The 22,805-nt window shown below is 42.6% G+C and overlaps 1 protein-coding gene across 6 annotated transcripts in view; it reads left to right on the top strand.

The window, feature by feature from the left end:
* Positions 1-22,805, top strand: part of ZFP64 (ZFP64 zinc finger protein) — a 115,483-nt gene that overhangs the window by 22,020 nt on the left and 70,658 nt on the right. For 3 of the 6 annotated variants that reach the window (XM_024238536.3, NM_001133686.1, XM_063720450.1), the window contains 4 exon segments: positions 5,011-5,172; positions 6,289-6,351; positions 10,643-10,894; positions 17,614-19,763. In XM_024238536.3, coding sequence (XP_024094304.1) covers positions 5,011-5,172; positions 6,289-6,351; positions 10,643-10,894; positions 17,614-18,896 — 1,760 coding nt within the window. In that variant the 3' untranslated portion in view covers positions 18,897-19,763. 6 annotated transcript variants of the gene reach the window in all.

Genomic DNA, 22,805 nt, shown 5'->3' with positions numbered 1-22,805 from the left:
ACCTACTTAAAATTGCATGCCCACCAGCATTTTCTGGTTCCCTTCCCTGCTTTATTTTTCTCCGTAATATTTACACCACTTGATTTGCACACTATATATTTAAATACTTATTGCATGCAACACTCCTAACTAGAATGTCAGCTCCATGAGGGCAGGGAATTTTGTCTCTTTGAGTCACAGCTCTGTTTCTAGTGCTTAGAACAGTTCCTGGCACACAGTCAGTACAGTACCTAATAAATATTTGCTAAATAAATTAGTGAATAAAGTCAACAGCAACAGCAGCTTTACATGCCTGGTTTCTGATCCTCACAGCAGTCCTAGGAGATAGAAATGGAAATTGTCCCCATTCTACAGGTAAAGAAACTGAGGACCAAGGAGGTAAGACACAGCCTAAGCTCTGGAGCAAACCCTTTCTGGTCTATAGCCATCTACTTTGGGACGACTCACAGGTTACATGGGATTAGCCCTGCCCCCAAAATGATCCCTGCACCTGGGTGCCTGAATCCCTTTGCTGTTGGGTTGTTTTTTTTTTTTTTTTCCTTGAGATGGAGTCTCCCTCTGTCACTCAGACTGGAGTGTAGTGGCATGATCTCAGCTCACTGCAACCTCTGTCTCCTGGGTCCAAGCGATTCTCCTGCCTCAGCCACCTGAGTAGCTGGGACTACAGGTGCACACCACCACTCCTGGCTAATTTTTGTGATTTTAGTAGAGACGGAGTCTCACCATGTTGGCCAGGCTGGTCTCAAACTCCTGACCTCAAACGATCCGCTCGCCTTAGGCTCCCAAAGTGCTGGGATTACAGACATGAGCCACCACACCCGGCCCTTTGCTGTGTTTAACCTGCCCACTCATGATGCTTCCTGCTGCCTCTCCAAGATACCAAAGCACAGGCAACAAAAGTGAAAACAGACAAATGGGACTATATTAATTTTTTTTTTGAGACGGAATTTTGCTCTTGTTGCCCAGGCTGGAGTGCAATGGCATGATCTGGGCTCACCGCAACCTCTGCCTCCCAGGTTCAAGCGATTCTCCTGCCTCAGCCTCCCAAGTAACTGGGATTACAGGCATGTGCCACGATGCCCAGCTAATTTTGTATTTTTAGTCGATATGGAGTTTCTCCATGTTAGTCAGGCTGGTCTCAAACTCCCGACCTCGGGTGATCTGCCTGCCTCGGGCTCCCAAAGTGCTGGTATTACAGGTGTGAGCCACTGCACCCAGCTGGGACTACATTAAATTTTAAAACTTGTGTGCATCAAAGGAAACAGCAGAAATGAAAATACAGCGTATGGAATGAGAAAATATTTGCAAATTATACATCTGAGAAGGGGTTGATACCCAAAATACTCCCACATTTCCCTCTGCTGTGACTTGCCCAGGCTTATGGTAGAGGATAGTTAAGAGATGGAGCCCAGCCAATCTCTGGGGAGAGCAGAAAGTGGCAGGAGGGTGAAGGGCCTACCACCTACCTTTCAAGAGAGTGCTGAGGAGCCCGTGAGCTGACTTGTAGGGAGGGCCTGGCCACCCATATTTACCCTACTGTGAACACCTTCCAGCACAGGGGGTCACTTGTGCAGGAAGTTGTAGAGCAGAAAGTTGGGAGGCCATGGAGTATGACCATGACGCAGCACCCTGGTTTTAGCACCAAAAGTTCTTGAGAAACCCCAGTCCACAACAAACAGGGATGGTTGATCATCCTAGCTCATGAGCATTTCAGTTAAGAGTTTGATGCACAAGTGCCAGAGTCTGGTTCTATTGAACTGTAATATATCCCTGTTGACATTTATTGAGATTCAACCATGGCCACATCCTGTGCTACTGAATTATCTTGTTAAATTTTGCAACACCCTTATGAAGTGGGCATGGTGATTGTCCCCATTTATAGTGAGAAAACAAGTTCAATGAAGTTACATCACTGGCCTGAGGTCACATCCACAGTGAATGATCAAACCTGAACTTACATCAGTCTGAAGACACATTTTAACATATCTGAAACAATGATGCATTTTAGAATCAGTGAGATTTCTGTCAACCAGCAGGCAGTCCAAAAACATTACCTTGCTGTGCATGTGAACAAACTTGATTTCAGTGGGTCACATTTTTGTTACCTCAGCTGCATTGTGTGCAATTTTGGAACTATATGTATTGAGTTTAATTGCTGTTTAAAATGTCTTCCAAGATATTGCATGATGAAGCAAGTTGAAGATGAAAAGTGATTGCTTACCCTGAAATGCCTGAAAACAGTAACAGGGGTAAATTTGATATTAATGAAGCAAATCTTCATTGTTGGAGGAGTGACTGCAGTTGCACGTTCTTGCAAAGCAACAACCGAGAGAGGTGGAATTCCTCATATAGACAGAGCTGGGTTAAGTTCTACTGCCAAGATAGATGGAAAAGGATGGTCTCTGCTAGTGGTTCTTAAACTTGAGCATGTATCAGGATCACCTGGAGGGCTTGTTAGAGCACAGATTGTTGGGTGCACCCCCAGAGTGTCTGATTCAGTAGGTCTGAGATGGGGCCCAAAAAATTTGCCTTGGTAACAAGTTCCCAGGCAGCTCCAATGCTGCTGTCTGGGGACCATGCTTTGAGAACCAAGCAGAGCGAGAGAAACCAGGAGAAATAGCCAGATCCCAGAGTAAATGAAAACATTTCAACAAGAGACAGGTGCAGCTGATTCATGCATCAGAGATACTTGGCATGAAAACAGGAAACATCAGTTTGTCTGAATCTTTCAGCTGACTTTAAACCAAAGCCCTTGACTTCCCTACACATATTTCCATTGAGAAAAATGGAAACTGTGGCTTTACTCAAATACCAAATGCTGACAGCACCAAGGTATCATTTGACATGTATCAGAGTGATATGATCACTACTGAAGGTGCCAAAGAGATGGAGATCAGGAACTTAGGTTTCCTGCCAAATGTCCAAAGAAGTCAGGAAAAGCCCACTCGATAAATATAAAATAAAATACCTAAAAAAAGAAAGGGTTGTCATAATGTGTTTAATTGGCAGCATTTTAATCATACATGAAATTATGATGCATTTTACAATCTAAAACATCTTAGATTCAAAGAAATATAGTGTTTGTTTTAAGAGAAAACAAACTAGCACCTGGAGCCTGTGGCATGGATATTAGTGCTTTGGACAAAGCTAAAATAAACTGTGATGTTAGGCCTGTGTTGACTTAAATAATCTGTAAATAAAATGTCAAAAATGTCAAAGGTGGTGTCTGAGTGACTGAAGTTTGGGAAACAGAATATTACAGCGGCTCTCAAAATCATCATTAGGGCTTCTTAGCCTGACAGGTTCATCCAATGAACAAGCCTCCATTGGTCATATTTACTTCTCATTTGAAACCAAATCTTCGTATAACAAATTACATTCTAAGAAAGAACCAGAAAAAGAAAGAGGAGGAGAGGAAGGAAAGAAGGGAGGGAGGGAAGGGGAAGAGGAGAAGGAGGGAGGGGAAGGGAAGAGGGAGGGAGGGAGGAAGGGAGGGAGAGAAGAAGGGAGGAAGGAAGGAAGGGAGGGAGGAAGGGAGGAAGGGAGGAAGGGAGGAAGGAAACATGCCTAAGTCCCAGACTATAAATGTAGTTAACAAAGTAGTCACTTAATTTTTTACAACAAAAAAATTTGAGACTGCCTATCTTATCTTTTACAATTTTATTTATTATTTACTTATTTTTATTTATTTATTTATTTATTTTTTTGAGACAGAGTTTCGCTCTTGTCACCCAGGCTGGAGTGTAACAGCACCATCTCGGCTCACTGCAACCCCCGCCTCCCAGGTTCAAGCAATTCTCTTGCCTCAGCCTCCAGAGTAGCTGAGATTTCAGGTGCCTGCCACCATGCCCAGCTAATTTTTGTATTTTTAGTAGAGATGGGGTTTCACCATGTTGGCCAGGCTAGTCTCGAGCTCCTGACCTGAGGTGATCCACCTGCCTCAGCCTCCCAAAGTGCTAGGATTACAGCTGTGAGCCATGGCGCCCGGCCTACAATTATATTTTATATTTAGTGTGTGTTTTGCTATTTTTTTTTTCTTTTTGCTTCAGAACCTCAGTAAGAGTACAAGGAATTTTTTGAGGGGGGAAAATACTTATGCTGAGAAGAATGTTAATTAGACTAGTTTTGCCCCAAATCCCTTCAATCGTTCCTTTTTGGTGTTTTATTAGGATTTTGTCGTATAGCTTATGAAAGCACCTAATGCATTTGGCTGCAGTTAACAGAAATCTTACCTGGCATAAATTATAGGGACATAAATTATAGGGACGTTTCTTGTTTACTTAAGAAGTTTAGGGCAGGCATGATAGTTAACACTGTGGGAGGCAGAGACAGGTAGATCACTTGAGCTCAGGAGTTTGAGACCAGCCCACGCAGCATGGCGAGACCCCAGTCTTTACAAAAAATACAAAAATTAGCCGGGCATGGTGGTGCATGCCTATAGTCCCAGCTGCTTGTGAGGCTAAGGTGGGAGGATTGCTCGAGCCTGGAAGGTCGAGGCTGCAGTGAGCTGTGATCGTGCCACTGCACTCCAGCCTGGGTGACAGAATGAAACCCTATCTCAGGAAAAAAAAAAAAAGAAAAAAGTATAGATTTGGGTGGCTTCAGAGCTCTGACTCAGCATCTGATTTTCATATTTACCCTTATGGTTACAGCATGGCTGCCACAGATCCAGGCATCACATCATCACTTCAGCATGTACAAAGACAGGAAGTAGGGCAGCCAGGGCAGCAAGATGAGCTTTTCTCAACTGCTTCTTTTACCATCTGCCCTGCCCACCCTGCCCCCCCAATGCTATTTTAAATCAGGGAGGAAAGTCTTTTGCAGAAGTCTCCCAGCAGATGCTCTCTGGTGTCTCATTAGCTAGAACTGGGTCACGTGATCACTCTGAAGCTGCAAGGGAGGCTGGGAAAGCAAACTAGTACATGCATTCTCTCTACAAAGGAAAGTAGGCAGACACCATAGCTAGAGGGCATTTATATTAAGAAAATTAATAATCACCATATCTTTTAGTTTCAGCTCCAGAATTTGTTTTTGAACATGGCTATCAAACTTATCTGCCCACGGAAAGTAATGAAAACCAGACAGCCACTGTCATCTCTCTCCCTGCCAAGTCACGCACCAAAAAGCCCACAACGCCACCTGCTCAGAAAAGGCTTAACTGTTGCTATCCAGGTAAAGGCAGCATTATGTCCTACTTGTGTAGAGGGTGTGATATTTAACCAGGCTCCAGGGCTCCTCCTCATGAGTTTCTGACAACTGCTCATGGATGTGCTCCAAACTACCTGGCATAAAAATCAGAGCCCCCTGGCATTTACCTCAGCACATACAACCTATCTCCCACTGTCTGTGGTCATTCTCCATGTGGGTTCTAAGACTTTTCTAGCCATAGGCCTTTGAAGTGGAACTCGTGAAAATTTCAGGTTGCTATAAATTTTTTTCCTATGCTATAGCTCAGGAAGATATCCAGTAAGAATTTTCTTTCCTTACTTTGGTTTTAATTTATTCGGAAATAATTTCAGACGTACAGAAAAGTTGCAAAAATTGTGCCAAAAAAATCCCTGTATGCCCTTCATCTACATTCCCCAAATGTTACCATTTTATTATATTTGCTTTGTCATTCTTTGTATATATACAAATATATATACAAGTATAGTTTTCCCCAAACCATTTGAAAGTTGCTGACAATGCGATTCCCCTTTATTCCTAAATACTTCAGTGTGTATTTCCTAAAAACCGGAATTTTGTTAAAATAACCACAGGACAATCATCAAGATCAGAAAATTAACATTTATAGGAACTATTATCTAACCTACTGACCTTAGTCAGATTTCATCATCAAGTGTCCCACCAATGTCCTTTCTACCAATATCAAAAGAATGACATTTTTCCCCTCTGATCTAGGCTCCAACCAGTGATCACTAATTGCATTTAGATTTTATGTCTTTCATTTCCTCTAATCAAGAACAGTTAAGCAATTATCTTTCATAAGCTTGACATTTTTGAAAAGTATAGGCCAGTGATTTTTGTCAAAAGGGCCTCAGTTTGGGTTTATTTGATGTTTCCTTATGATTAGATTCAGGTTACACAGCTTTGGCAGGAACCACAAAATGACGGTGTGTTTTTCCTGGTCATCATATATGAGGGCACATGAGATCTCTTTTTCCCATTACTGTGGTGTTAACTCTTGTCACTTGGTTAAGGATGTTTCTGCCAGTTTTCTCCATGCTAAAAGTTACTAAGTTTCCCTTTGTAATTAATCTTTCCTTTTTTTTTTTTTTTTTTTTTTAGGTTGCCAATTCAAGACTGCTTATGGCATGAAGGACATGGAGCGGCATTTAAAAATTCACACGGGTAAGTAGCATTTCTTTAGCGCATATGCCCTCAACACCTGCTCTGTGCTAAGAGCTGGGGATCCACTTAGGTCAGACCAATGATACCACTCCAAACGTCACTGGCTGTTACAGGAATACAAGTCCAGATTTTAAAAAATAAGGTGCCATTTGTACACATGATTTTGGCAGAAAAATCTTTAACATAATAAAATCCAGCTCTGGAGAGGATGTGAGTAAACTTAGCTAAGTGGGAATGTGAACTGCTACAGCCATTTTGAAAATGATTCTGCCAAAATTAATTAAAATTTGAATGCACATATTCTCATTTTGAGGAGATGATCCTACAAGTGCATGTGTGTGTGTGTAATGATTAGTAAAGAGAGGAATAAGGGGAGATAAAAGAAACTGTTTCTTTTTTGTCTTTTTCTCTTATTTTTTGAGACAAAGTCTCACTCTGTCGCCCAGGCTGGAGTGCGGTGGCACTCGACCCGCCCACCTCAGCCTCCAGAAGAGCTGGGACTACTGGCAGGCGCCACCACACCTGGCTAATGTTTTGTATTTTTTGTAGAGATGGGGGTCTCACCATGTTGCCCAGGCTGGTCTCGAATGCCTGGACTCAAGCGATCCACCCACCTCGGCCTCCCAAAGTGCTAGGATTACAGGTGTGAGCCACTGCACCTGGCCAAAACTTTCATTTTATGTATCTTTACGTTATATCAGTGAATACACTGAGTGTGTGTTATTTTTGTAATTTAGAAAGGAGAATTTAATAAATACTTGTTTTAAAAGAAGAGAAAAAGATCAATGCATGGGAAAAGAAAAAAGTGATTATTTCTGGTGATTTCATTTTTCTTTAATATATTATTTTTATGTTTCCCAGATTTTCTGCATGGAAAAGGAACTGCCTTTAGACTCTTTTTTAACAAAGTGTTAGACGCTAGTATTCAAATGATACAGATTTAAATTTTAAAAGTATAAATGTGTATAAGATGCAGCGAGTTTTAGCTTTGGCTTCACTAATTGCCCAAAGCCTGCTATTTAGCCTCAGCCTTTAGAAGATGAGTAACCAACAGTTATTTCTTAGATTCCTTGGCCATGACCAATAAGTGCCTTATTGCACTGGGGTCACCATGATATCTAATCAGCCTCACAGTGTCATGCCATCTGGATTTGTTCTAATTATCCAAATATTAAGTTTCAAGTATTGATTGGCAAGCATTCTAGTGTAATGAGCAATGAACCTTTCCATGTGGGTTTCATATGTTGAAGTTTCATCCATCAAGCCATAGCATATTTATTATTGAAAGAATAAAGTACTATAATTTTTGTTTTGTTTTGGTTTTGGTGTTTTTGAGATGGAGTTTCGCCCTTGTTGCCCAGGCTGGAGTGCAATGGTGCGCTCTTGGCTCACCGCAACCTCCGCCTCCCAGATTCAAGCGATTCTCCTGCCTCAGCCTCCCGAGTAGCTGGGATTACAGGCATGCACCAACACACCCAGCTAATTTTTGTATTTTTAGTAGAGAGGAGGTTTCTCCATGTTGGTCAGGCTGGTCTCGAACTCCCGACCTCAGGTGATCCACCCACCTTGGCCTCCCGAAGTGCTGGGATTACAAGCATGGGCTACCACATCCGGCTGAGTACTATAATTATTAGTGATGATAGGGAAAGCATTGTAAAAGTACAAGTGAGGGCCACAACTTTGTCTATTTCTGCAAATCCACAGAAAATATCTTCTACACAGTTAGCCTACCTTGTGTTTGTAGGATAGTTTCTGCGGTCTCTGTCTACATTTTCCAGTTTAAATGTATCTTCACCTTAGTTACCTTCGGAGAGTGGGGGTATGTTTAATTACCCCTGGAGTTGGGGTTTGGGGGAACAACAGCAACAGGGCTCTTTACCAGCAGAGCTGGCCAAAAACCACTGAGCTCTGCCAACATCCAGCATTTGCCCAGTGTTGGAAATACACAGTGTAGTGACCACAGGAACTGCTGAGCCACTGACAATGCTGGTAAATTATTGTTCCTGGATTTTTAAATTTGATGACTAAAATTTTTGTTTGTTTATGTTTTTGTTTTTGTTTTGTTTTTTTGAGACGGAGTCTCGCTCTGTCACCCAGGCTGGAGTGCAGTGGCGCGATCTTGGTTCACTGCAAGCTCTGCCTCCCAGGTTCATACCATTCTCCTGCCTCAGCCTCCCGAGCAGCTGGGACTACAGGCGCCTGCCACCACGCCCGGCTAGTTTTTTTGTATTTTCGGTAGAGACGGGGTTTAGCCGTGTTAGCCAGGATGGTCTCGATCTCCTGACCTCGTGATCCGCCCGCCTTGGCCTCCCAAAGTGCTGGGATTACAGACGTGAGCTACCGCGCCCAGCCTGCTAAAATGTTTAATAATGAAAATGCTAATTTTTTTTTTTTTCCTTTTGAGATGGAGTCTCACTCTGTCACCCAGGCTGTAGTGCAGTGGCACAATCTCAGCACACTGCAACCTCCACCTTCCGAGTTCAAGTGATTCTCCTGCCTCAGCCTCCCAAGTAGCAGGGATTACAGGTGCCCGCCACGATGCCCAGCTAATTTTTGTATTTTTAGTTCAGACAGGGTTTCACCATGTTGGCCAGGCTGGTCTCGAACTCCTGACCTCAAGTGATCTGCCTGCCTCGGCCTCCCAAAGTGCCAGGATTACAGGCGACAGCCACTGTGCCCAGTCAAAATGCTGATCTTTAATAAACTTTTACATGTATTCTTAAATCCCAAATATTTATTTATGATGACAGTGATCAGCTTCGGCTATTTTAGCACTTGGCTAGTTACGATTTGGTCAGAATACATATTTGATATATAAAGTAAAAAAAAGAAAATCCTGACTCACAGCCACCTCCTTCCATGACCAAAAGTCAGCTGTCCTAATAGACCTCTATGTCTCATTCTGAAATATTTGCATGCCTAGACCAGGTCTAAAAACACACATATTTAATTTTTCCATGTCTTACTAAGTTAATATGATACACGCTATCAGTGCAACTTGCTTTTTTTCATTTACTATTGCACATCATTTCACATCAGTATGTCATATCGACTTACTCTTTCTCATGGCCAAGTAAGGAACAGGTTCAGTAATTTATGCACATCCATACAGTGAAATACTTCAGCCTTAACAACCGCATTGTGGGTATGTAATGATATGAAACAGGTGATCGAAATTAGTGTAAGTGCAAGAAAGTAGTCAATAGGGAGGCAGTGCAGTATTTGGCAAAAAAAAAAAAAAAGAAAACAATCACAAGATGGTCCTGGGTTCTAATTCCAGCTGTTGCAAGGATTAAAGAAAATAATTCAAAGGCACAGTGCCATTCAAAAAGTATTTAAATTGATGTTAGCCAGGAGTTTTTATGTACCAAAAACATACACACACACAGATTGCAAAAATATACATCAAAAAGTCAGCAGTAGTTCACAGATGTCAAGTTGACATATGCATTAGTGAGGTTCAGATTAAGCTGCTGTAAGAATGAAACTGAAACACCAGCACAAACAAGATAGGGGTTTGTATCTGTCCCATGTAACCGTCCAGAGGTGAGCAGGCAGGCTAGGACAGGTGGGCAGCTCTGTCCTACGGACCGTCCAGGCGCTTAAGTTCCTCCCACCTCATTCTATTACATTACTCCACCATCTGCAGGTATGCCACTCTCACCTGCTCACTCACCTGTGCTCACCCACTCACTCACCTGCCCTCACCTGCTGCCTTACCCCCATGCCTTGGCTAGGAGCAGTAAAAGAGAAAATGTAAAAGGCAAGCCGTTTCCTCTTGTGAAAGAGACACACTTTACTTTCTCTGCCATCGCTTTGATAAGAACTTAGTCACAGATCACACCTAGCTGCAGGTGAGGCTGAGAAGTATAATCTTTCCCTGGTCAGCCATGAACTCTGCTGAAACTTAGGTATTCTAAATTTTAGGGTGCATCTCTGTTGTGAAAAGGAAAAAGGAGAGAGTGAATACAAGAGAAAATTAACAAAACTTATTATTTTACGTACCTATACTTTAAAATTTTAATTGCGTTCTATTTTTAATTTATAAAAAATTTATAAGAAATTCATATTGATCATTTAAAAACTTCAAGTAATATCAATAAGGAACATGGAAGAAACTTCCCCTCTCCCAAGATGTTAGCTCTTTGCCAATCATCCACCCAGTGTTTTAGGGTTTTCGGATTATTCTTTGGTGGTTGTATATGACTTTTTTCGTAAGGCAGTGGGAAATAAGCCTTTTCCTTTTTTAATCTTGTTTCCTGCTGCCATCTGTGTGTGTATGTGTTTGAAGGAGACAAACCCCATAAGTGTGAAGTCTGTGGCAAATGCTTTAGCCGGAAAGACAAGCTGAAAACTCACATGCGGTGCCACACGGGCGTGAAGCCCTACAAGTGTAAGACGTGTGACTACGCTGCTGCCGACAGCAGCAGCCTCAACAAGCACCTGAGGATCCACTCGGACGAGCGGCCCTTCAAATGCCAGATCTGCCCCTATGCCAGCCGCAACTCCAGCCAGCTCACTGTCCACCTGCGATCCCACACGGGTGAGTCCTGCCTGTTATTTGCTCTCTACGCTCCTCACTTTCTATGGCATAAATCATAAGCACCTTAAAGCATTCAGCTACAATGTAAGAAATCGAGTTGGAACCTTTGCTCATCCCGTTGTTTGCAGTTTTGTTTTTTTGTTGTTGTTGTTGTTTTGTCTCGCTCTGTTGCCCTGGCTGGAGTGGAGTGGCGCTATCTCAGCTCGCTGCAACCTCCACCTCCCAGGCTCAAGCAATTCTTGTGCCTCAGCCTCCCAAGAAGCTGGGATTACAGGCATGTTGCACCACGCCCAGCTAATTTTTTTGTATTTTTAGTAGAGATGGGGTTTTGCCATATTGGTCAGGCTGGTCTTGAACTGTTGACCTCAAGTGGTCTGCCCACCTCAGCCTCCCAAAGTGCTGGGATTACAGGCATTTTGTACCACACCTAGCTAACTTTTTCTATTTTTAGTAGAGGTGGGGTTTTGCCATATTTGTTAGGCTGGTCTTGAACTCCTGACCTCAAGTGTTGCCCACCTCAGCCTCCCAAAGTGCTGGGATTACAGGCGTGAGCCACCATGCCTGGCCCATTTGCAGTTTTGCTTTTCAGCTGCCTTGAAGAGCCTTTCTCAGTCAAGTAGGAGAAAATCATGAAGTTTATAACTTTATACATATGTATATCTCCTTATATAACTTTGTAATTTATTCACTCGTAAAGTATGTAATTGAGGAGGTGCACGAAATGAAATACACATATAAGCCATGTATCTTTGATAAATTCTGCATTATGGTTAGGCATTCCAATCATTTTTGAAGCATACTCTAGTTCAGCATGGAACAGCTTGACCAAAAAACATAGAGCAAAATTAGCAGAGTAGGTAACAACAAATTACATACTTTTTTCTTTTGGTGTATCAGTTAAATAATGATTCAGTAATGCTGCAGTAACAACCATGAAATCTCAGTGTTGTATAATAAACGTTTGTTGCTAACATACTTTAGGTCAGCAGAAAGTTGACTGGACAACTCTGTTGATCTTGGCTTGGCTTAACCACATGTGTGGGGAAGGTTGGGTGCCTCTCAGATTTGCCTGGGGATCTGCTGACCATGGGCTGGCTGGCTGTCCACTGGCCTTGGCTGAGGCAATCTGGTTCTGTTCTGTGCATCTCTCATCTTCCTCCCGGGACCATGGACTAACCCAGGCTTGTCCTTCTCATGAGGATGGCAGAGGTGCAAGCAAGCAAGCCCCAGTGTAAGCCCATTTCAAGTCTTTGCTTCTATAAGTTGTCAAGCATCACATTGGCTAAAGTAAGTCACATGTTTCATCCTGGTGTCAAGGGTGGGACTGAGCTCGCCTACAGTGAGAGGTCATCACAGTGTTACATGGCAAAGGTCAGGGATGCAGGGAAGGTGAAGAATTGGGACTTTTTTTTTTTTTTTTTTTGAGTTGGAGTCTCACTCTGTTGCCCAGGCTGGAGTGCAGTGACACGATCTCAGCTCACTGCAACCTCCGCCTCCTGGGTTCAAGTGATTCTCCTGTCTCAGCCTCCTGAGTAGATGGGATTATAGGTGCACATTGCCATGCCTGGCTAATTTTTTGTATTTTAGTAGAGATGGGGTTTCACCATGTTGCCCAGGCTGGTCTCAAACTCCTGAGCTCAGGCAATCTGCCCGCCTCAGCCTCCCAAAGTGCTAGGATTACAGGTGTGAGCCACCACGCCGGGCTGAATTGGGACCATTTTTGCAAACAACCACAGTCCACCTTTATCCCCACCATCATTCACATCTCTCTGACAGGCAAAATGCATTGACAAGTCTCATCCAATCATAGGATCAGCCTTAAAGACCACAATTGCATGATCTCCCTTGGGTCTGGATATGGTTTCTCTTCATCTAGAGACGGTTGAAATAAAAGACAAGTTGTCTGTCATGATACACCCAATATACAGTGGTAAAACAAAAAGCCAGAATAATTACCGTAATTCTACCATTTGAAAGTAGTGTAAGACACATGCACACGTATGTTTACTGCAGCACTGTTCACAATAGCAAAGACTTGGAACCAACCCAAATGCCCATCAATGATAGACTGGATTAAGAAAATGTGGCACATATACGCCATGGAATACTACGCAGCCATAAAAAAGGTTGAGTTCATGTCCTTTGCAGGGACATGGATGAAGCTGGAAACCATCATTCTTAGCAAACTAACACAGGAACAGAAAACCAAACACTACATGTTCTCACTCATAAGTGGGAGTTGAACAATGAGAACACATGGACACAGGGAGGGGAACATCACACACCGGGGCCTGTCAAGTGGTGGGAGGCTAGGGGAGGGATAGCATTAGGAGAAATACCTAATGTAGATGACGGGTTGATGGGTACAGCAAACCACCATGGCACGTGTGTACCTGTGTAACAGACCTGCACGTTCTGCATATGTATCCCAGAACTTAAAGTATAATTTAAAAAAAGAAAGAAAGAAAGTAGTATAGAAGAATGGGAGGCATTTTTCAGTCCCTGGTCCATAGCGTTTCTGAAATTCTTCTGGGCACAGGTTCCCCCTACTCAGGGGATAGGGAATGTTTCTTGATTAGGCCTTGGCTCAGCTCTTTGGTTCTTAACGCTGCCCATTGGAACATGCTTTCCATCACTTTCCTAAGCTACTTCTGAAAAAGATTGCAAAATGTACCTTTGAGAAACTTTCTCAGCTTGCTTCCTGTCTACCAAAAGCTGGAGGTCTTTTACCTTTTGTTTTAGTAAGGCTGGTGACAGTTTTGCTAGTAGAGCTGTCTTTAAAAACTGTGAGTTTCCTATGTATCCATATGCCAAAAGCCATACCCACAATTCTTTTGGAATCTTTCCTCTTTTTCTAAACAATTATAGGCACCTTTGGCATTTAACCTTCTGTGGGTTTTAGGAGTCCTTTGTCCAGCTGAGAGAACATACTTGGCACCAACTTAATTCTCACCATTCTTAATTCTCTTTTGGAGATTTTAATAAAGAGTCTTACATTCAGACCCCTTATTTCACATTTGGTCTTCACTCTGAGACTAGTTTCTTAGATATGGTCTTTGTCCCAGGCTTTTGTCTTACTTGGGAAAGCTGGCTGGAGAAGCTGGCTGGAGATGAGAAACTATATCCAGTAAATCTTTGACTTTCTATATTCCCTCTAAATTCTGCTTACAAAATGTCCAGTTCTTTTTGTGAGTTTGTCTCTTTTTGTGAGTTTGTCTCTTTCTTATAGTCTTTTATCATATGCAGCTTATAAAACACTTTCACTGTTCTGCCTAGAATTTATCTCTTTATTCAAGTCCAAAACTCATGACATACATTTTCTGTCTTCTAAGCTACCACGATGACGTGACAGTCTTACCAAATGTTTGCCATTAAGTAGTGTGCATTGCCATTTTTCCAGCCTCCACATGCAACCCAATCTCAAAACCAGTGCTCTGTATTTCGGTTCTCTGTTACGGCATCACCCTTTTTCTAGATACCAATATCTGTATCCATTGTCTGTTGTCACAGTGATGCAGCGTGCACTGCAGTGATGCAGTGCAATATGCTTTTTCTGTTCCCATGTGGGGATCAGCTGGGCAAACCAGCTGACCTTGGCTGGGCTCTCTTATTAGTCTGAGGATCTGCTGGTTACGGGCTGGCTGTCCACTGGCCTTGGCTGAGGAAATCAGCTCTGCCCCACATGTCTCTTGGCCTTCTGAGACCAGCAGGTTAGGCCAGGATTGACCTCATGGTCATGACCGAGGTGTAAGCAAGCAAGCAAGCCCCAGTGCACAAGCGCATTTCAAGCCATTCCTTGTTTCAAGTTACTAAACATACCATTGGTGAAATCCAACGACATGTTTGAGGCTTTTGTCGTGGATCATGGGAGAACATGCCTAACTATATACATGGCAGAGGCTGTGCGCCACAAGGAGGGGTGGGAGGTGGGGAGATTTGGGAACATTTTTGTAATCTACAGCAAGTTCAGACGTTGGCATAATCGATGCCCAACTGATTGCTTCAGAAATTTCCCCCAGCCTAAGTTAGAGAAGCTGAAAAATTCATTTATGAAAATGGTTCATTTTGATTGATAAGGATGAAGTTACTATTTATAGCAGCATCTTTAAAATTGGTCTAGAAAAGGTGTGTTTTTCAAAAATTTCAATGTGTGCCATTTATGCATGGTCTTCGTGGAATGTTCATTTTCCCTTTTGTAAATCTGTGGCACTGGTAAAACTGTAAATTAATAGGATTTTGTTTTTACCCTTTCGGCGATTGGATAGACTGCATCAACACTTGTTTTAGTAGCAACCCAAACTCAAGGAAGATCTGTCAGCTTAAATATATGTCGCTTATTTATCCAACATTCTTTAAACCTCGCTATGTGCCAGACACAGTGGGAATCAGGTAGTAGGCAAGAATGAATATAGTCATTAGCTTTGAAGACCTTAGTGTCCAGTGGGACTATTTGACCAGTATACTTCATTAAAGAAATGTTTATGGTTAAATTAAAAAAAAAAAAAAGACAAAGGAATTTAAAACCTTTGCTTTCATGCCAAAAAACGTTGTTAAGCTCTGCAACTTAGCTGCGAGATTTGGTTTTCTGGATTTTCTGGGTCTCACCTCTGCAGATTGCTAAAAAAAAAGTGAAAAAAGACTGTCCCTGTAATTTTGGCAGGGATGTAACTGGGAAACCTAGTAAAACATTCTGGAGCAAGGATTTTGACTTTGAGTCTACAGATGTCTGCCCCTGAGAAATCCATGAGTAGACTTGGGAGGGAGGTCCTTGGATGGGGGTGGGGAAAAAAAAGACGTCTTCATTTTCACTAGCCTGTATTAAAATTTGACATGTCCTTCAATTATGAAAACAGGCAACCAATCTGATAACAGTGCATGTGAAGTTGTCGCCAGCGGAAATCAAAAATCTTTTCATGATGATTGCTGCAGATAGAGCAAAATATCTTTTACACTCTATTTAGAAATGACTGTAGTTACTAGACCTGCCTCTAGGTCTGATTCTTGAATGCATTAATGAAACACACACATTGGCATATCACAATTTTTTCTCTTTAATAACTATTTTAATATAATTAGTTTCTTTTATATTCCTATTGGTTTTTATTTTAGTTTATTGGGTACATTTAAAACATTATCCAAGAAGAGTTCCATGGACTTCACTAAACTGCCAAAAAGGGGTAATGGCATAAAAAAGGTTAAGAACAACATTCTCAGGCAGCAAAAGGCCCTTTTTCTGAAAAGGGCCAGATAGTAAATATTTTAGGCTTTGTGGGCCATGCAGTATCTATCACAAATACTCACCCCTACCATTACGGCAGGCAAGTAACCATATGTAAACAAATATGCATGGCTGTGTTTCAGTAAAACTTTATTTATAGAAACAGGCTGTGGGCAGGATCTAGCCCATAGGCTGTAGCTTACTCTTCCTTGTTCTGGAGTTTAGTATGCATGATCTTGGTGGTATTCAGTCATACAAAGCATTTTTTTAAGTTTAGGTTTAGGCCTCTCAGTGTTCTAGAAGCTTGTTCAGTTGCCTCCTGCCATCTTTGTTTGCATTCATTAAGCAGCTCATGGTGAAGTAGCAGATCCTATGTCAAAAAGCTGGAACACCATCCCAGTCTTGTGGGTTTATGGCCTAAGAAAGCAAACATCAGTTATATGCACAGATAATTACATAGCATCTAAAGATACCAGTTGCGGAGTCAGCCTGAATTGGAATCCAAGCCCTTCTTTGTACTACGGGGCGACCAAGAACAAGTTATGTAGTCTGTCTGGGTCTCAGCCTTCTCCTCTGTGTAACTGTGTTAAAAAAACAATATTAATAATAGCACCCACCACAGGGCAATCTTCCCAGCATCAAGTGAGACCATGCTTGTGGAGTGTTCAGCATAGCGCCTGCCATCCCGGAAGCCATTGAAGAATATTAGCTGCTATTTTGCTTAACTTAAACAATGTTGAAATGAGGGGTCGCCAATTTGCTTGAATTGTCATTGCCTCAGATAATTTGGACTTGGCATTCATTGAGGAAGTAAATTTGGAATATGGTATCCAATCAGATGTTTGCAATTTCACTTGCCTTGCTCATCTTTCAGCGAATATGAATTTTTTTAAAAAAAAAATCAAGCAGCTGGATTTTGTAACTTCACAAGTAAAGAACGCAGCTGGCAATATGGGATAAATAAATTTTGTGCAAGAAACATCTTTATTAATAAAGATCTGCATGAAATATAAGCTGGGTGTTTCAGTCATTGTAAAACCATACTCCAATGAATGCAGCACGGAGCTGACCCATTCGAAAATATATTGTTGAATCTGTTACAACATGTAACTCAATCAAAATCAACGGGTTGTGCAAAAGTCTTCAACTGTGAACCATTAACTAGCAGAGTGGGCACATTAACTGTATGAAAGATAGTTTGAGTGTTTTAAAGAATATAACAAGTATACTTGTAAATCTTATTTTATCTGGGACAATTAAATTGCTCTTTTCGATCTCCCATTTTTCTTCTGGGTTTGATACCGGTGGTGGTGGTTTGGGTCCGGGGAAAGAAAAAGACGCCCTACCCCTCTTCCCCCACTCCCAGGGGGCTGCTAGAAGCTGCAGTTAGGAGGTCAGCACCCACCCACCTTGTATAAGCGATTTTCTGGTGTGTGCTTCGGGGGGATCCGCTGTGGTTGTTGCCTGCCTGTTCTTATCGAAACTCACCTTGTGTTGACAGGGGACGCCCCCTTCCAGTGCTGGCTCTGTAGCGCCAAGTTCAAAATCAGCTCGGACTTGAAAAGGCACATGCGGGTGCACTCGGGGGAGAAGCCTTTCAAGTGCGAGTTCTGCAATGTCCGCTGCACCATGAAGGGGAACCTCAAGTCGCACATCCGTATCAAGCACAGCGGGAATAACTTCAAGTGTCCGCATTGCGACTTCCTGGGTGACAGCAAAGCCACCCTCCGGAAGCACAGCCGCGTGCACCAGTCGGAGCATCCTGAGAAGTGCTCGGAATGCAGCTACTCCTGCTCCAGCAAGGCCGCCCTGCGCATCCACGAGCGCATCCACTGCACCGACCGCCCTTTCAAGTGCAACTACTGCAGCTTCGACACCAAACAGCCCAGCAACCTGAGCAAGCACATGAAGAAGTTCCATGGGGACATGGTTAAGACTGAGGCTCTGGAGAGGAAGGACACGGGCAGGCAGAGCAGCCGGCAGGTGGCCAAGCTGGATGCCAAGAAGACTTTCCACTGCGATATATGCGATGCCTCCTTCATGCGGGAGGACTCGCTCCGCAGCCACAAGAGACAGCACAGTGAGTACAATGAGAGTAAGAACTCGGACGTGACCGTCCTGCAGTTTCAGATCGACCCCAGCAAGCAGCCCGCCACGCCCCTCACTGTGGGACACCTCCAGGTGCCCCTCCAGCCCAGCCAAATGCCCCAGTTCAGCGAGGGAAGAGTCAAAATCATCGTTGGGCATCAGGTGCCCCAGGCGAACACCATCGTCCAGGCTGCCGCCGCTGCAGTGAACATCGTCCCGCCTGCCTTGGTGGCCCAGAACCCAGAGGAACTCCCAGGGAACAGCCGGCTGCAGATCCTGCGCCAGGTCAGTCTGATCGCCCCCCCTCAGTCCTCGCGGTGTCCGAGCGAGGCGGGCGGAATGACCCAGCCGGCTGTCCTGCTGACCACTCACGACCAGACGGACGGAGCCACTCTGCACCAGACTCTCATCCCCACGGCCCCAGGTGGCCCCCAGGAAGGCTCTGGCAATCAGACTTTCATTACCAGTTCGGGTATTACTTGCACTGACTTTGAAGGCCTAAACGCCTTGATTCAGGAGGGGACAGCAGAAGTGACAGTGGTGAGCGATGGAGGCCAGAACATCGCAGTGGCCACCACAGCGCCACCGGTCTTCTCCTCCTCTTCCCAGCAAGAACTTCCCAAGCAGACCTACTCCATCATTCAAGGGGCAGCCCATCCAGCTTTGCTCTGTCCCGCCGACTCCATTCCAGATTAGTGCTTAAAAAATAAAAGGAGTGGGGGAAAGGAATTGAGAAAAAGAAATCATAAGTAGAATTCTCTAAAAGGTTTGCTCTTAATGTTTTCTTTGTTTTGTTTTGTTTTTGAGAGGGAGTCTCGCTGTGTTTCCCAGGCTGGAGTGCAGTGGCACGATCTTGGCTCACTGCAACGTCCGCCTCCCAGGTTCAAGCGATTCTCGTGCCTCAGCCTCCGGAATAGCTGGGACCACAGGTGTATGACATCATGACTGGCTAATTTTTGTATATTTACTAGAGACGGGGTTTCATCATGTTGAACTCCTGACCTCAAGTGATCTGCCCACCTCAGCCTCCCAAAGTGCTGGGATTGCAGGTGTGAGCCACCATGCCTGGCCGTGGTTTGCTCTTAATGTTTTTAAGGATGGTTGTGAATCCCCCTGGCCCCATAATAAATTGTAATTTTATACTGCTTACTATAATTTTTTTAACACTGTAACAACTTTGAGACCACCTCTGAATCGTCGCATTATAACTGTCGTAGAATCTTAAATGTTACCAAGATGATTCCAGTGAGGGGTTGGAATTAAATGCATTAAGTAGTGAATATATGTGTTTGTTTCCAACTTGATTTTCCAACTCTAATAAAGGTTTTTGTCCATCTTATTACATTTGTGTAGTAAATGGTACTTCCCAGCCTCTCTTTTGCCCCATTCTGGAATACTCCCCAGAGTTTGGGGGTGTTCATGTTTTATACACGTAAGTCTGTTGGCATGAAGGACCATTTTCTACATAATGTGACATGGATACTTGACCCAAAAAAAAATGTTTAGTGCTAATGAGCAGAAAATGAATGGTTCCCTAATAAATTGATATCTGATTAAAATATACTGAATGTTAATGATTCTTTAGAACCAAGGTGGGATTTGGGAATGATGGGGCGTGAGTCATTAGTCAAAAACAACCTGAAGCAGCAAAGGTTTTTAGTCCTCTCATAAACGTCACACAATCATCTTACCTTCTCCACAGTCACATTAAATAGATGTGGTACCTAAAGTGATAAAGTGATCCATCCCACTGTCGTTTTCATTTTGAAACTTCAGACTGACGATCCTGGCATTTCTGTTTAGACGCAAAAATGATCAAAGTTCCTACTAACAAGACAGAATTTTCTAGAATACCATTTTTGAGATGTTAATATCTGTGCAGAATCCAGATGAGTGGACTGAGAGAGTACCTAGATTTTTTCCAAAGCGTAGGTTGTATTGAGAAGAGGAAAATTCAAATTGTGTTGTTTTACATTGAAATGCTGTTTGATCAGTAGGTGGTGCCAGAGAGCAAGCTAGAATCACCTATATTTGTACCTTAAGCCATTCTCTAAGGTTGTAATAGCACTCATTTCTGCTGTCAGCAAGGATTGGTGAGGAGGGGAGGTTACTCTTAGGACAGAAGCATATTTAGAATATTATGAGAATACTTAGATACATTTTTACCACTTTTATTCTTCTTTCTTTGATCCGTAATAGTTGAACACAATTTTGAGGTCTTGCTATATTATATTTGCCATAATTTCTTTATTTTCCTATCATCAATGATAATAGTGAGTTATTAACTATGGTTTTTGGTAAGAAACAGAAAAGGCTTGCAGTGTACAATGTTAGTGATTTAAATAATTTTGTCACTTTAAACTTACTGCTTACAGCCCTTTAGAAAAACTGTTCTGCTTTTGAATTTCAGCTGGGAAACTTCCATTGTCGTGGTCCTATTTTCTACATCTTTCTTTTTTCCCACTTTTTTCAACTGTAAAGGATCTTTTCCTGATTATAATGTGTATTCAAGATAGAAAATATGAAAAACAGAATATTACTAGGAAAAAAATAGAAGTTACTAATAATCTTACTGTCCAGATATAAACTATACAGATTGTAACCATTTTGATGGACTTCCTATCAATCTTTTTTTTTTTTTTGAGACGGAGTCTCGCTCTGTCACCCAGGCTGGAGTGCAGTGGCCCAATCTCGGCTCACTACAAGCTCCACCTCCTGGGTTCAAACCATTCTCCTGCCTCAGCCTCCTGAGTAGCTGGGACTATAGGCACCCGCCACCAAGTCTGGCTAATTTTTTGTATTTTTAGTAGAGACAGGGTTTCACCGTAGCCAGGATGGTCTTGATCTCCTGACGTTGTGATCCACCCACCTCGGCCTCCCAAAGTGCTGAGATTACAGGCGTGAGCCACCGTGCCTGGCCCTTATCAATCTTTTTTTATGCTTACGTATATATGTTTTCTACTCCAGTTATAAAGTTGTAGTTTAATTCAGCATAATATTTTTTACATTCTATATTTCCTTTTGTATCCTTAGATCTCTACCTACCAGCTGCCTTCTATATATATATACATACACATACATACATACACATGCATGCATAGAGATGTATACACATGCATATTTGATTTGTTGGTTGTTTTGTCTTTTTACAAACTACAACAGTAAAACTTATTCTTTGGAATAAATTATACACAGAATTGTACAAACACCAAGCCTACAACTTCCAGCCCCTCCGTATTCTCACCCCACCCAAGGTAAGTAATGTTAGGTGCTCTGTGTTCTTACCAATATACATAGACCCAAAAGATAACATAGAAAAGGTTTTTCCTAGTTCTATAGTAGTTGTAACATATTCTGTACATTTCTCTGCAACTTGCTTTGATTATTCCATTTATTGACAGTCCTGTGGGTCAACACAACTAGACCTAGTTTTTTTAAACAAGTGTTACAGACATGCCAGGCTTTAGTCCGTCATCTTGCTGTTATGATTATTCAGGTTGTTTGGGGAATATTTTTGCCATTACAACTGCCCCAGTAAACTCTCATATTCAGCTCTTTTTTTTTTTTTTTTTTCCCTGTAAGTAGATTCAAAAGAGTAAGTTTCACGGAGTTTCCATAGTTTGTACTTGCATAAATATGGATTAATTTTCACAATGATAGTCTCATCCCTGATGTGGGCTCAACTACCTTTGGAAGTTTTATCAATCAGCTGCGTGAAAATGGTTATCTGGCCTTTATGCACTCCCCTAGCTGGTGCTGTGGTCTGCGTTTTCTGAAACATCTCTGCATAGGGCTGGTTGACCATGTGTGCTTCTCTCTTCTATGAAATTAGAACTCTTACTCCCTCCTTTTGGTTGTTGGGAAGTTGGGGACATTAACCCGACATCAGTCACACATTGCTGAGTTTCTTCCCCTCCTGTCATTGTCTTTTGACTTTACTTGTGGGGCTGTCACCATATAAAAATGACTGTCTTTTTCTGTAGTTAGATTCTTCTGTCGCTTCATTTGTGGCACCTGTATTTTCTAAGAACGTCCATCCTTCTCCTGAGATTAAATTGGTTTTCCCTTTAGTGCTTTTATTGCTTGCTTGTTTGTTTTTCAATGGCTGCTTGCTGCAGCCAGAATTCTTTTTTTTTTTTTTTTTTTTTCTTGTTTTGAGACAGAGTCTGGCTGTCGCCCAGCCTGGAGTGCAGTGGCACGATCTCAGCTCACTACCCGCTCTGCCTCCCAAGCTCAGGTGATGCTCCTGCCTCAGCCTCCCAAGTAGCTGGGATCACAGGCATGTGCCACCATGCCTGGCTAATTTTTGTATTTTTAGTAGAGACGAGATTTTGCCATGTTGGCCATGCTGGTCTCGAACTCCTGGCCTCCAGTGATCTGTCCACCTCAGCCTCCCAGAATGCTGGGATCACAGCTCTTGCCCAGAACTCATATTTATATGTTATGATGAACAGGTTTGACTGTCCGCTTATGCCAGGACCATTTGTTAAATATTATTTTCCTGAAAACTGAAATCCTAATTTAACCCATCGTGTAGACAAAGTTCACAAATATACTTCTAGAACTTCTTTATTCTGGAAGATTAGAGATCTGAGATTCCAGAAG

Source organism: Pongo abelii, chromosome 21 (genome assembly GCF_028885655.2).
Source record: "Pongo abelii isolate AG06213 chromosome 21, NHGRI_mPonAbe1-v2.0_pri, whole genome shotgun sequence".
Classification (NCBI taxonomy): Eukaryota; Metazoa; Chordata; class Mammalia; order Primates; family Hominidae; genus Pongo; species Pongo abelii.
The sequence above is the reverse complement of the archived record's forward strand: the minus strand, read 5'-3'. Positions and strand labels throughout refer to the sequence as shown.